The 13,074-nt window shown below is 41.6% G+C and overlaps 1 protein-coding gene across 1 annotated transcript in view; it reads right to left on the bottom strand.

Annotated features, from left to right (window-relative positions):
* gas7b (growth arrest-specific 7b) overlaps nucleotides 1–13,074 on the bottom strand; it is a 65,820-nt gene that overhangs the window by 3,689 nt on the left and 49,057 nt on the right. The window contains exons 9-12 of the mRNA XM_076093590.1: nucleotides 8,995–9,073; nucleotides 5,643–5,771; nucleotides 4,913–5,036; nucleotides 128–207 (exon numbers count right to left, since the gene is read on the bottom strand). Of these exons, the coding sequence (XP_075949705.1) occupies nucleotides 128–207; nucleotides 4,913–5,036; nucleotides 5,643–5,771; nucleotides 8,995–9,073 (412 nt within the window). The remainder of the gene's footprint in view (nucleotides 1–127; nucleotides 208–4,912; nucleotides 5,037–5,642; nucleotides 5,772–8,994; nucleotides 9,074–13,074) is intronic.

Consider the following 13,074-nt stretch of genomic DNA (forward strand, 5'->3'; position numbering starts at 1 on the left):
TACATTATGTGTTTTGCACATTGCAAAAGTTGTGAAAAAATGTGTTAAAGCAAAGAAGTTTTTATCAAGAAAACAAATACACACACACACACACCAAACCACACACATCAAATGCATGATTTCTTACCAGACTTGTGGTGACCATCTCCTCAAACCATTTGGACTGAGACTGGTTATACAGGTCGACACAGCGCATCAGATCGTCTCCTGTTAGAGACAATGAAGAGAATACAATGAGACCTGACAAAGTGTCTCTGCCAGCAATGTTTCTCTGGGTGTCCTGCACATTACAATGCCCCATTTCTGCACTAGGTGGCGCTACTTCCCACCTTTTCACTCACGGCTTTTGCACAACACTCATGTACAGTTGTTGTTCCACCTCACTCAGCTGATGCGATTATCCCGAACAGTGCAGACAATCTGGACTGATAATAGATTCCATTATGATAACATAAGCAATGATAGAAGGAAAGGTCTAATCCGTTACTGCCTGTATGCTGCTGACAGCAAAACAAACACTAATCATCAGAGATTGAATCAGGGAGGAAATGATGCGGATCATTCTGCAAATGACTCTCAATCTTCTGCAGTCAATGTCTGCTGATATATCTGCTACGTATTATTCACATTAATACTGTACTTTTTAAGTGGGAATGCTAAATAGCTCACAGCCAGTGTAGGACAGTGTTTCTCAAAGTGGAGTCTGGGGACCAAAAAGTGGCCTTCATCTGAAGTGTCACTGTTCCAGTGACAGCACAGGCGGTGGTATAATTCTTTATCAGTCATATCTAGTAGTAAACGACAAAGGATTGTAGTTTGCAGTCCAGGTGCTGGCCACTCAATCATAATGCACAACTCCAATTGGTTCAGCAAATTAAAGTTACTGTGAGGAACTTATCACTGGCTATGCCCCTACATGAATCCATTTCTATAGAGTTATTCATTGTCATGCTTGTCATCGGGGCCTCTGGGTCCGATTGATGAATCAGACTCTGGCGCTCGGAAACACTCGCACTTTCATCCAGAACGGGAGACAAAATGAAGACAAAATGGAAGTTTCTTGTAGTAGCTGTAAATAGGTCAGGTATTGGATTAAGAAGGGAACGTCATCTTTTTAAATAGCTAGCTACCGATGTACCTTAGCTACATCCAGCACATGGCCACAATACGGGGATAGGCGTGGGTGGGATGGACGCAGCTGTACAGGATGTCCAAAGTCAACTTACAAAATAACTTAATTAGAATGTTTCTATAAAATTACTACAGCTTCAATGTCGGCTGAAAATAATGTTGGACGGAAATGTCACTACCGGGGCGGCTGTGGATCAGGAGCTGGAGCGGGCATTCCCAGCTCCTCCAGTCGGAGTGGTGTGTTAGTGTGTGAATGTTTCAATTAGAATCTGATGAGCAGGTGGCACCTTGTACTGCAGCCTCTATCATCAGTGTACGTGTGTGCGAATTGGTGAATTTTGAGTGGTCAGAAGACTAGAAAGGTGTGTATAAATGCAAGTCCATTTACCATTTACCATTACTGATGTAAAAATAAGTTACAGAAATCATAGTTTGCTGATTTTACTGTAAAATACCTATATAATTAACTCCCTAACACTTAGTTTTCCACACTTTATTTACATAGTGTCAAATCACAACAGAAGTTACTTTGAGGCAGACTAGACTTGTACTCTATGATTTATTACCTCATTATCATTCACTTCACCAACATGATCTTTAACCTTTTACAGCTGATTTTTGACACTAATATATTTGGTTTCTGTGGAAACGTTGAGTTCCCCAATAGAATAACTAAAATAACACAGTTTGTCCGTACAGCATGATTTTACAGTGACAGATCTAGTCGCGGCTCTGTGGGATTTAAGAGGTCAAAAGGAACATACATTTAATTTCATGAGGACGGTGTGCACTGGCACATCACAAAATTGTAGTGTTTGCTGCTGCTGCAGCACAGTTTACAGTAAACAGGGTCTTCAGGTCAGCTCAGAATATGCATCTATAAATAGAAAGTGAAGTAAAATGGGAAGAAAATGCAAAAGAGCTGCTGTTTATACTGCAGTTCGTCACATCAGCCCTCACACCCTTAAAAAGACGAAATCAATGAATTCCCAAAAGTAATGAGGTCCATAAAGGGTGATCATGGCCTTAGGTGGTTGATTTAACAGCATAAGGAAATCCCTGCTATAAGGAGACGTCCATGAGTTCATGCTGTGTGCAGTCCAAGGCAGCGAGAGCACTTGGCGATAATGAGTCTTTGTTATGAGCAGACAGATGCCGGGCTTTAGTTGTTTTGGCATCAGTCTCCTCTCTGCTTCCCTCACACTGTAGTCATCATCACTAGCAGCCAGACGCAATGAGCACCGTCAACAACTGCTGCTGTTTTTCTACCCGGTTGCATGAGCAGCACGGAGGAGGGATGACTCTGTGTGTGTGTGTGTGTGTGTATGTGTGTGTGAGGAGAGCCAGTTTGGATGGAGGATTGGTACTTGTGTGTGACAGCATGTGGTCGTGCCTGGTTGAGTCATGACATCACACTTGGGCGGAGAGTCTACATCTGTTTACTCTTAGCCAGTCACTTTCCTCAGGTCGCACACCTATTAAACACTTTTACAAACACACCCGGCTGCTGCTAATGCTACTTTTCCACCCCGCCTCTTTTACCCCTCGCACCCTGACATGCATACTGTCAGAAACATGTGTGTGAATGTAGTCTGATGAGACTGGATTGCCATAAATAACTATGTAACAAGCTCATGTAGACTAAGCAAAAAACTTAAATCACATTTTTTCACATCAGATGAAATCTGACTTTTGATACCAAAGAAATAGCATGTGTTGCTAACTCTTTACCTGTTTTGGGAAGGAGGCTGTTACCAGACTTGTGGTAAAAAGTAACAGCGGCCACTATGGCCACAAGTGGTAATTACAGGATGATGCTAAGGGCTAAAGCGTAGTGACAGCAAACTGACTCAGTAAGTAAGTAGTCAGTTACACAACTGACTACTTACTTTACACTGTCTGTGTAAAGTTTGCTAACATGAGCCACCAAACTCAAGAATCTATCATTCAACCTTGACTTCCTGGAACATATTTCATGTCCTACTGAAGCTCAAACAACACAGCCCTGCTCTGAACTAACAGAGGGCTGTTTTTGATCTCAACGCCCGCTGAGAGTGTAGCAGGAAAAGCCACGAGTGTACTGAATTGAGCAGCGATGTGTTTTATTACTCCTGAATTCAACTTTATAATTGTAAGAGGAAGATTGTGTTATGTCATTTTTCAAAAGTTTGACATGTATATCAGTCTCTTAATCTAAAAGTCTAAAAGATATGAACAGCAGAATTTCACTCAATAAATCAGCAGAATAAGTCGGATCAAAATATCTCTGTAGTAGATGAAATTACATGTACATGTGTGTATGTCCCACAAGGACTGTCAAGTTAGTCCACTGCCACGCCTCTCTGAGAGTCTGGGTGAACACAGTCACTCAGGAATATTCCTGACCCCCCTTCTTCCCTCCTCCAACCCTCTATTAAAAAAAACTCCCAGTCTGGCTCGAAGTGCTGATAAAGCTCATGACTCATGTGAAAAGACAAACACAGCATCTCGGTTCACAGCCAATCTCAAGTGACCGCTTCAATGAAGGGCTAAAGAAACGAGGAGGAGGATATGGATTTATGTCCATTTACTAAACTCTGCTTCTGCCGTCGGTGGAGTCTGACTCGTAGCTGGACTAAAGGCAGCGCTGCCACAAAGCACTGCTGATCATCCTCAGATGATCTCTGATAAGAGACAATCCTACATCTGTTGGGGAAGGAATTCTAGAGGTTGATTGATGAAATCCAGATCCACATATCTACAATACAGAGTACTATCGCCTTCCAAAGGTATTTTCTTTGCACATTGTATTTAGTAATTGAGATTAACACAAACGTTTGTGCAAACTGATTTAAAGGCAAGGCCAAACAACCCAACTCTTTGGTCAAGAGCATTATATTTTCACAACGCCTGACCAGACGTCCGTGAAATTCATGGTCCCCAGAGGATGATTCCAGTGACTTTAGTGAACAACCAGGTCACAATTCCACCTTTTCTAACACTTTGCTCCATGATGAGGTATCTCAGAGCTTTTACACTCGCTGTGGATACATAGCTCCTCCGAGGATGACTCCTAATATTATTGATGAAACTCAGCACAAATTCTACAAAGCAGATTGCAAAGATATTTACCGAACACCATCGGATGTAATGGCCCTCTGCACAAACTTGACATTCAGCTACATCATGTTGGTTTCTTTTATGGTGGGGTGTAATAAACACTGAAGCCTTTCGGGGCCACTAGCAGTGAACTACAGTATCTGAGCTATATAGTAATAGCCTTCGCGCTGACGGTCTTGTTTGCTTATGTAGCTCATATAGAGCCATCAGTCTTAAATTGGGACTATTTCATCACCAGTTCTTGTAGTGACTTTAAGTAAAAGTGGCTGGTGCTTTGATTGCTTCCTCCATTTTGGAATCTCCGGCTCTCCGTTCACTCAAAGGTCAGCCCTGTCAAAACACTTTGCTATCAATCAAGTGAGTACAAAGTACTTTAGTGCACAGGGCTGCTCACCTGTACTGTTTCACTGTACAGGAGAGTTTTAGTGACACTTAAAAGCTTTACATTTTTTAAATGAAATTGGAAGCACTTAACATAATTACAAAAAACTTGTGGAACCTGTATTAACAGTGTATGATCTGTTTTAGCAGTCAACATACAGTCACTCCATATGTTTTACATTCACAAACACACATGAGAGTTTGCTGGGCAGTGCTCTCTGCTTCCTTAAACAACAAACACCTGAGTGAGACTTTGACCCCACAGTGACCTGCAGTGTGATCTTTGACCCCTGGTTCTGACCTGCTTGTGTGGATTTCCTGCGGGCCTTCTTGATGTCTTCTTCAATTTTGTTGCTGAGTTTGATCTCCAGTTGCTGTGTCTTCAACTCCAGCTCTTTCTGTCTGTCAGCCAGTGCTTTACGGGCCTGCCGGAGGTAGAGTAAGGGACTGGAGTCACAGACACGCTCAGATCTCACAGTTGCACAGATGAAATCTTTTATCCTAAAGCAGGACGCCCTTCTATTGTCCTACTTTCGGTAAATGGCCTGCTTTTACATTTTTAGCTTAGTTTCAGGCAAAAAACTTTCCCCCCATAAACAAACATTTTCTAATTAAAGTGATAAAGTTTGTAGCTAGTATAATGTTACAGTCTGCTTCTATTCATCACAGTGATGATGCCATCTGCTATGCGCTGTCTCGGTATTCATCCATAGCCAGTATCTTATTTCCTGTCCTGCTTTAAATGCTCAATTGTCCATCAGACAAACAGTTTTGTCCCAGATTTGACAGATGATGTGAGACAGATTTGCAGTTGCCTTCAGGCTTCAGCCAATCGCTTTTCATTGTATGTATACAAAAAGCAGGAAACATTCCAAGGACGGGAAACAGCCGTCTGCTTATGGAGGAGATGTGGAATTTTAATCACCAGCAAGATGGTTCCTGAAATCTTGCTGCTGCCGAGTACAAGGACAGAACTGTGATACATTAGAGTTGCTGTGCTTGTTCTTATATCTGTATGTGTCGGTGTGTACCTTCTCCACCGCTGCATAGCGACCAAACAGTTGCTTCCGTAGGTCGGCAATGTGATGGTCGAACCTCTTCATGTCCTTCTTAAAGTTCTCCCTGAAGGCCAGAAAAGGCTTCTCCACTTCACTCTGGAGCTGCTCAAAACAAAAACACCAATAATTCAATGCCGACCAGCAGAAGATCATACGAGAGGACCTCAGGAAGGTTTGTTGTTGTGGAAGCCCCCAGCAAGAGCACCAGGCTTTGGAATACAAATCTACCAGGTCCGTCATGTGATGCCATTGGGCCCAAAAATACTTTTTCCCATAAACCTATATTAGGAGAGAGATGTCTGTAACTCAACGGATCGATTTTCTTTTAGGTAAATCAACTTTCCAGTATGAACACTTGATTAGCCCTTTATTATTTATTTATGCCATTAGGTCTTAAAAGTTGTAAAATGCACTGATAGACAAATCCAGGGTTATTTTCCTCCTTCCTTTCATGTGAATGAGAACGAGGCTGGACCGAGGGCTGGGAGGAGGGGAAAGGAAACATTCAGCGCATGACCTATGGGCCCATCGATGCGGAAGATTGCCCGAATATAATTTAATCTTAGTTATATACTCGGAAGTCAAACTTGTTTTGCTTAATAACTGAGCAACTTTCATAGGAATGAACAGGGTGCAGCCTCAAACGCTGTATCCAGTTCTCTTTATACATCCATGGCAGTTCCCCATCAGGTGAACCCTGTTAGCTCTGTCAGCATTGTTGCCTTTGTTTGCACTGTTAGCGCTGCTAGCATTGTTAGCTGCAAGCTGCTGGCTCAGCCATCGCCATGTGTAGAGCCGTGAAAAGGCACTAGATATGCACTGAAATAAAAAATTATAAATATTTCCTGCTCAGGACGAGAAGGTAACGTCTGTAACTTTGGAGCCACGGTATCACATTATGTAACAAACCAATGATACGTTGGCAAGAAGTTGGACATCAATCAATTTGTTTTGCACCATACTTGTGTTTAAATGATAATATCAGTTACTGTAACTTCAGGAAGGAATACAATATTACCTCATGCAACAAGCTAACCTTTAACCGCACATTACTTAACTAACTTCAGTGACAAAAAGCTAAACGTTAAATTCAACTGTACTCATGTTAAAAGGCTAAGATTTACTTCAAACACTTCTGAAGACTAAAGATGAAGGTATATTACCTGAGCTTATCCTGAGCTTAAAGAAAAACGATTAGCTTAACCCTATGGCATTCTATACTGCATCAATTAGCCCAGCGGCTAGCAGACTCATATCTTCTCTTACTTGGTTCAGGTCACTGCATTTACCGACAGAACAAATTTTGGTTGCGAGAGCAATAAGTTAGCGTACTACCAAGTGTTTGAATGCCGTCACTCTGCTCTCACACGCACACACAGTCTGTGCAAAGCCCTGCCCTCGATAAAACACAGAGACGAGGAGAGGAGAGCAACTAGGGGAATCACTGAGTGAGCAACTGTCATTGGAATAAATGGGGGAACAATATCCAGTTCTCTAAATACATCCATGCTTCACTCTGGGTGTCCACAAGAGTGAGGTCTGAAAGCTTTGCATTTTCTGAGGCAGTATGAGCTTGTTTGTCTGATAGACTCACACTGATGCTGAAATAAAGTAGGCCAGGGCTGTATTCGGCTCCTCAGCTCATCACATTCAGTTGAACAGTGTCATGTGAGGATAGCCTGTTTGCAACAAGACAGATATAGGAAAGAATTCCTTGGAAAAAAACATTTCCACTCAATTCTATTGTATTGACAATCAGGCTGTGGTGGGAAAAGAACGAGAACTATTTAGTAAAGCACACAGCTCAATTTGGTGTCACTCAGTGGTGATTATGTGTTCACTCTTAGATATATCTGAGAAAATGATACCTGCATCTATTGCAACTAAGGACAGTGGTGCTGTTTAAAATAGAACCCTAAGGGTTGAATGACAACACGAATCCACACGCAGATACAGTAAGTCTTCATGCATAACAAGTGGTGTTGAAGTCAAATTAACTTCATTTTTCCAGCTGCAAGTCATGAAAATAATTATTTTCATTTCAGTAATGATGTTATCGATCAAAAAGGGAAATCACTTTAATCCCCCTCTCTATATATCTGATTTAATTATCCCAAAAACATAATTAGTTCCATTTCCTGTAGTCGCTTTCAACATTATGTCATCATCCTCTAACAATGAGCTAGTTTAGAAGATAAACGGTAAGATATTTGGAGCCAAACAAGAACCAGAACATTATATTTCAACATTGCTTGGCTTCCTTTCAGATTTGCCCAGATTTCTAAAAGTTAAGGAAATGTAAATGACACGCAGAATGAAACCTTACTGCTCTGGGAATGTGACACGATAGTATTATTTTTGAAATGAGAAACTTGTGAATAGCAAGCCCGTCCCTGGTTATATGATCCTAATAAGTGCTGTGGTGTTCAGTGATGAATGAGAGCTACAGCTCCCTCCTGCAGTCACATTGGAAACAATCATTCAAAGTTCATTTCCACTCAGATCCTTCCCTCTCATTCAAGAACCTGGAACTGTGCCGCACATCTGTGCATCTCTGGAGGATAACATCACTGGCTCCATTTCCTCCATCGGTCCAGCTGTGATCCTGGCCTGGCCATTTTTCGTCTTCCTTCGTCCCTCTCTCAACTTCCAAGACAAAACCATAACACTTGCACTTCACAACCCTAAAATTAGGAGCAGTTCCCCTCGAAGTCAGTGGTGGAGGTGAAAACTTGAGCTGAAGATTCTAAATTCAGCAGAAATGCAACACAAGTGCTGGATTCTCAGTATCAGTACACCCTGACTGGAGGATCAGCATATATACTGGGGAGAATTCCTATTATGTAAAAAGAATGATGTCAAAATACATTTTCTATATAATATGCAACGAGGAAAGAGGGATGAGGCGACCATGGTACATTTTCATTATTTTTTTATTGTGTCTTCTTTTGCACTTTTGTGATTGAATTCATTAATATTTACATGACCCTCATAGCTCCTATTTTTGCCTTGTTGCATCTAAGTTAAGTTGTGTGTAGAGACAGAACACAAAGCAACATTTAGAGATGCAGGGACGCATATCAAGTCAATGTAAAGGGAGTGAACACCAATAGATCCACTCTGAGCAGTGCAAATAATTGAGCTAGTTGCAATGTCTAACATACAGTTGGGACAATGGCTGCAAACAAAAACACTTGAGCAGTCAAATTGATGTTGTGGAGGAAATTTGCTTCACATTCAATCCACAGATATGCATGAACATGATTTTAGGTGTGGGCATCCAGCAGGTGGCTGTTTCGGGGTGGAGAAAAGTGTGATAAATTACCTTTGAGGAGAACTTTAGGTGAACCTCAGCTTCGTCTGCTAGGCTCCTCTTCAACTGGGCCCAAGCCTCCCCCAGAGTCCTGAGACCAGATAAGAAGGAGGCTGTTTAATATCTTACACAAGAAAGGACCACACACACTTTTACATAAAGACATGCAGGGAGAGCAGAAAGTGTCTCACACACACACACAGATGGGGTTCAGCAACAGTGTCAGTGCAAAAGTTCACGGATACACAAGTAACCAGTAAATCTAGAGAGCTGAGCTTGAGGTCCACAGCCAGTTCAACAGATGATTAGGACGCATGGGACATGAGATACGGCTCTCAGCTTTTCAACACAGCTGGGGGCAATAACACTGAGAGGGCCTGTATTGTTTTGTTGATAATCATTCAAATTAAGTTAGCCGATGCACATTGCGTAATAATTATACATAAGTTGTCTTTTAAATAGGCCACATGTCTGTTTGGATATGAAGAAAGGGAATGATTGATAATTAGCTTTGAGGCAGGAAGCCTGTAAAACAATCATCCAGCAGGCACACAGTCACAGGCACCAGGCTTTAGGTCCAGGACTGACAGGGTTTATGGGGAAGCGGGTTACTTCAAAGCATCGCTCTGAATACAGGACATGTGTGGAATTCCCTCAGCCTGTCACCCAAAACATCCCTGACACAGTATGAAGTCTAGCACACATCAGAAATGGGTCTAACAGTTTGTTTTTATAATCAAATTGTGAAATATTTTCACATCTTATGGTTGATGATTACCTTTTGTAAATCTGTGGGGAAAATGACATTACAGGACATTTTACAATGCAGTTAGACTAAAAGTGTCCACAGATATTAAATATTGTCCTCATAGTCAGATTTCGCTGTCACGGCAGGTTCACAATTGGTGCTTGTAACTTCAATGTCACACACAGTGTTCAGTGCATGTTCAATTACAGTTTCCTGCTTTCTTCACTCAGATAAAGAGACCACACTGTTGTAATCATTTGTGCCCAGTGTCATTTCTTTTCATATTCAGTTTTTTTGACAGATCTGCAAAGTCTTTTTTCTACAGATTTTGTGAACACATTCACAAATTGATTTTTTTGTTTGCATGTTCATACATTCAGGTCCAAATGTCTCCACAGTTTCAGAGAAGTGATATATGCAAATGCATGACATACGTTGCTTACACAGCATGATAAGGACAGCCAGACGAGACACTTGCATACGCATTTGTGGTTTGAACTGACATGATTTATGTTTTACCCAGGAGACATAGTGGTTTGGTTGGAATGAAGAGAGTTGTAAGAATACCTAGAAACAGCCACCAGGGCTGAACAAAGAAAAGAGCGCCACATACAGAAACCTAAAATGGACTTTTCTGTTACCCAGCAAAACAGAATGTGTGTATCCTTCAGGTCTAACAAACATGTTGGATGTTCCTCAGTCAACATTTTCAAAGTCAGTTTTTCTTAAGCTCACATTAACATTCACTCATTAACATATCACATTTTAAGCTTGTGAAGATGTTATTTCATGGCATCTATAATGTGGTTTACTCGGGCCACTTTATACAGGTACAGTACAATATGTTCTCTACCTAAAAAACCTACGAGGAAAGAAAACCTTTTGTTCATTTCTCATGATTCCAAGCTGCAAAAGTTGCACCACGTTAAATGCTATTCACACAGTAAATTCCATCTGTCATGTCCCCACTGTCTCACAGTCCCCAGTGACACACAGTCACTTGCCAACAAAATACTGTTTTGAAAATACTACGCAGGGAAAATGAATCTCCTGCCGTGTTCTCCCTGGATTCAACAGAACTGATACAGTGGTACCAAACAAATGGTAACTTCAGGACGGCTGGTTCTGGGCCGCGGCCGGTCCGATGGTAGGAACTGACCAACAAAACAACGATTGTCCCGTCTGACAACAGAGCTGGCCTGAGGGACAGAATAATGAAAGTATTGTGTTGCACTTTTCTGGGTGTGGGCAGACTGAGCCGGGTGGCATAATCTGGATTCTATATGGGACAATTCCAACCCACTCTAGTCCTGTCTTCCCATGCTAATATGAACAGGGGGTATTTGACATGCACGTAAACAGTGCTGGGGAGGGTAAGCCTAGCTAAAGCTCATTTGCACGTTCGCCCACTTTCTTGGTTTTGTATAAATGTGAACAAACTAATCTTTGAACTGAAGTTAAAGTGAGCCGATGTAACTTTTGCTGAATTCAGAATGTATCACCACAGTACATCCAGTAAAAGTAGTGCTAGCTAAAATTAGCTACCATATGGTGGCAAGCAAAAGCATATGGTCTGTTTAGTAAGATAGTCCAACTCACCCTAAACTGCATGCATTCTATTTATTCTGAAACACATGTAAGCACATTACTGGCAGTAACTTTATGACTTTTCCTCTTGAAACTGGTTCTAGTCTGATATTGTGATGCTGCAGTGATATTTTGTCCTGTTGCTACGCACTCTCACTGTGTCCTGAAGGAATCTCTTAATAAAGATGAGTTTAATAACGGCATCTGTACAAATCACAGCTTCTTCTCTTTGTGGGTGTCTTTAGCCGTCCGTGCCCCGCTCAGCTTCCTGTCAGCTTACTTTCCATGTTCCTGAGTTCCCTCGGAGAATCAGACAAAGCCCTGCCCTCAGCATGATATCCCTCTGCTGTCAGACTGGAGACAAGAGGAGAGGTAGCAAGCTCTTTTTCCCTGCAGGGTTTCCCTTTATTCCCTTTCCCCTGCAACCCCCAACACATACAACTAAATGTCTGCCTCCTCATCTTCACTCTTCCTCTCCTCCTTTATTCTGTACCCCTCTCCGCTCCTCTGCTCTTTCTTAATAGCTGAAGTATGCTGCAGGACAGAGATCAAAGCATCTAGTGATTTACAGGAAGGCCATACTGTTTCACAGCATCACTGACAGGGCCTCCAGACCCACACTCACACCAGGATGTCTCGCCTGACCGCCTAGTTGACTGGCTAGCTCGCCTAGGAGCTGTCTGCCTGACCGGCTAATTGACCGACTAATTTGACATTGGTGTTTATTTCCACCTAGACCAGACTTTAAAGTTAGATTATGCAACTTCTGAAAGAGGAAATAACAAATTCTCACTCTTTTAGATGAAAAGATGCATTCATGAGCACTGCACACGCGTGTTTAGTTCAGCACATTGCTTCAGCCTGACTTGGCTGTGTATGTCCAGTAGTATATGCTAATGTCAGCAAATTTGCAGCCTTTTCTAAATCAGGTGTGCGATTCATGAAAGCCCTAAATAGAATACATTACCCAGCGGCACTGAGCTACATGACGCAAGCTAGCTTTTCTGTTTCCACTCTTGCTTTGTCTATGGCTAAAGGTCTACAGTACATAATGTTAGTAACATTATACTAGTTGCCTGTCTCCAACAGAGCAACACAAAGAGAACTGGTACAAAACTGGTACAGAGTCAGACAGCGACACAATAAAGTTTCAAATTCTAACCAACCAGCGCTAAATACAGACCAGAAGCAAGCTAATAAAGCTAATGTTTCTATGTGTAATGCAATCCAGCACTACTCTTTGCAGCAAGAGCTTATCGATGTAGCATCAAAAAAAGCACATGCTTCAGTCACCTCTAGCCTACAGCAGCCAGCTACAATGTTAACTTTGGTCTGGAGCAGGGGTCGGCAACCTTTACGATCCAAAGAGACATATTTTTTACCAAATAAAATTTGTCTGGAGCCGTAAAAGCTATTTAATATCACAGCTTATAAAGTTATATATATAGTTATATTATATATACAAAAACTATAGTCTGTATAGTAATAAAGACAATTCTTGACATTTTATTGCTATTTTACCTGTTATAACAATATCAAACTATTATGAAGAGGAGAGTTTGCTGCAGCAGTTGAGAAATCGCTCTTTTTCGCTCATCTCCAGTGTGACACTTTTCAGCATATGCTGTGTGCTTGTTCTGGAAGTGACTTTCAACATTCAATTTGTTGTTGTTTGCTAATTTCTCGCCACATTTCAAGCATACAGGTAAGCCAGCATCGTTGGCAGTGAAAGCAAATGAAGACGTCCACGCAGAATT

Source organism: Anarhichas minor, unplaced genomic scaffold, assembly GCF_050575085.1.
Source record: "Anarhichas minor isolate MPS153535 unplaced genomic scaffold, ASM5057508v1 ptg000017l, whole genome shotgun sequence".
Taxonomy (NCBI): domain Eukaryota; kingdom Metazoa; phylum Chordata; class Actinopteri; order Perciformes; family Anarhichadidae; genus Anarhichas; species Anarhichas minor.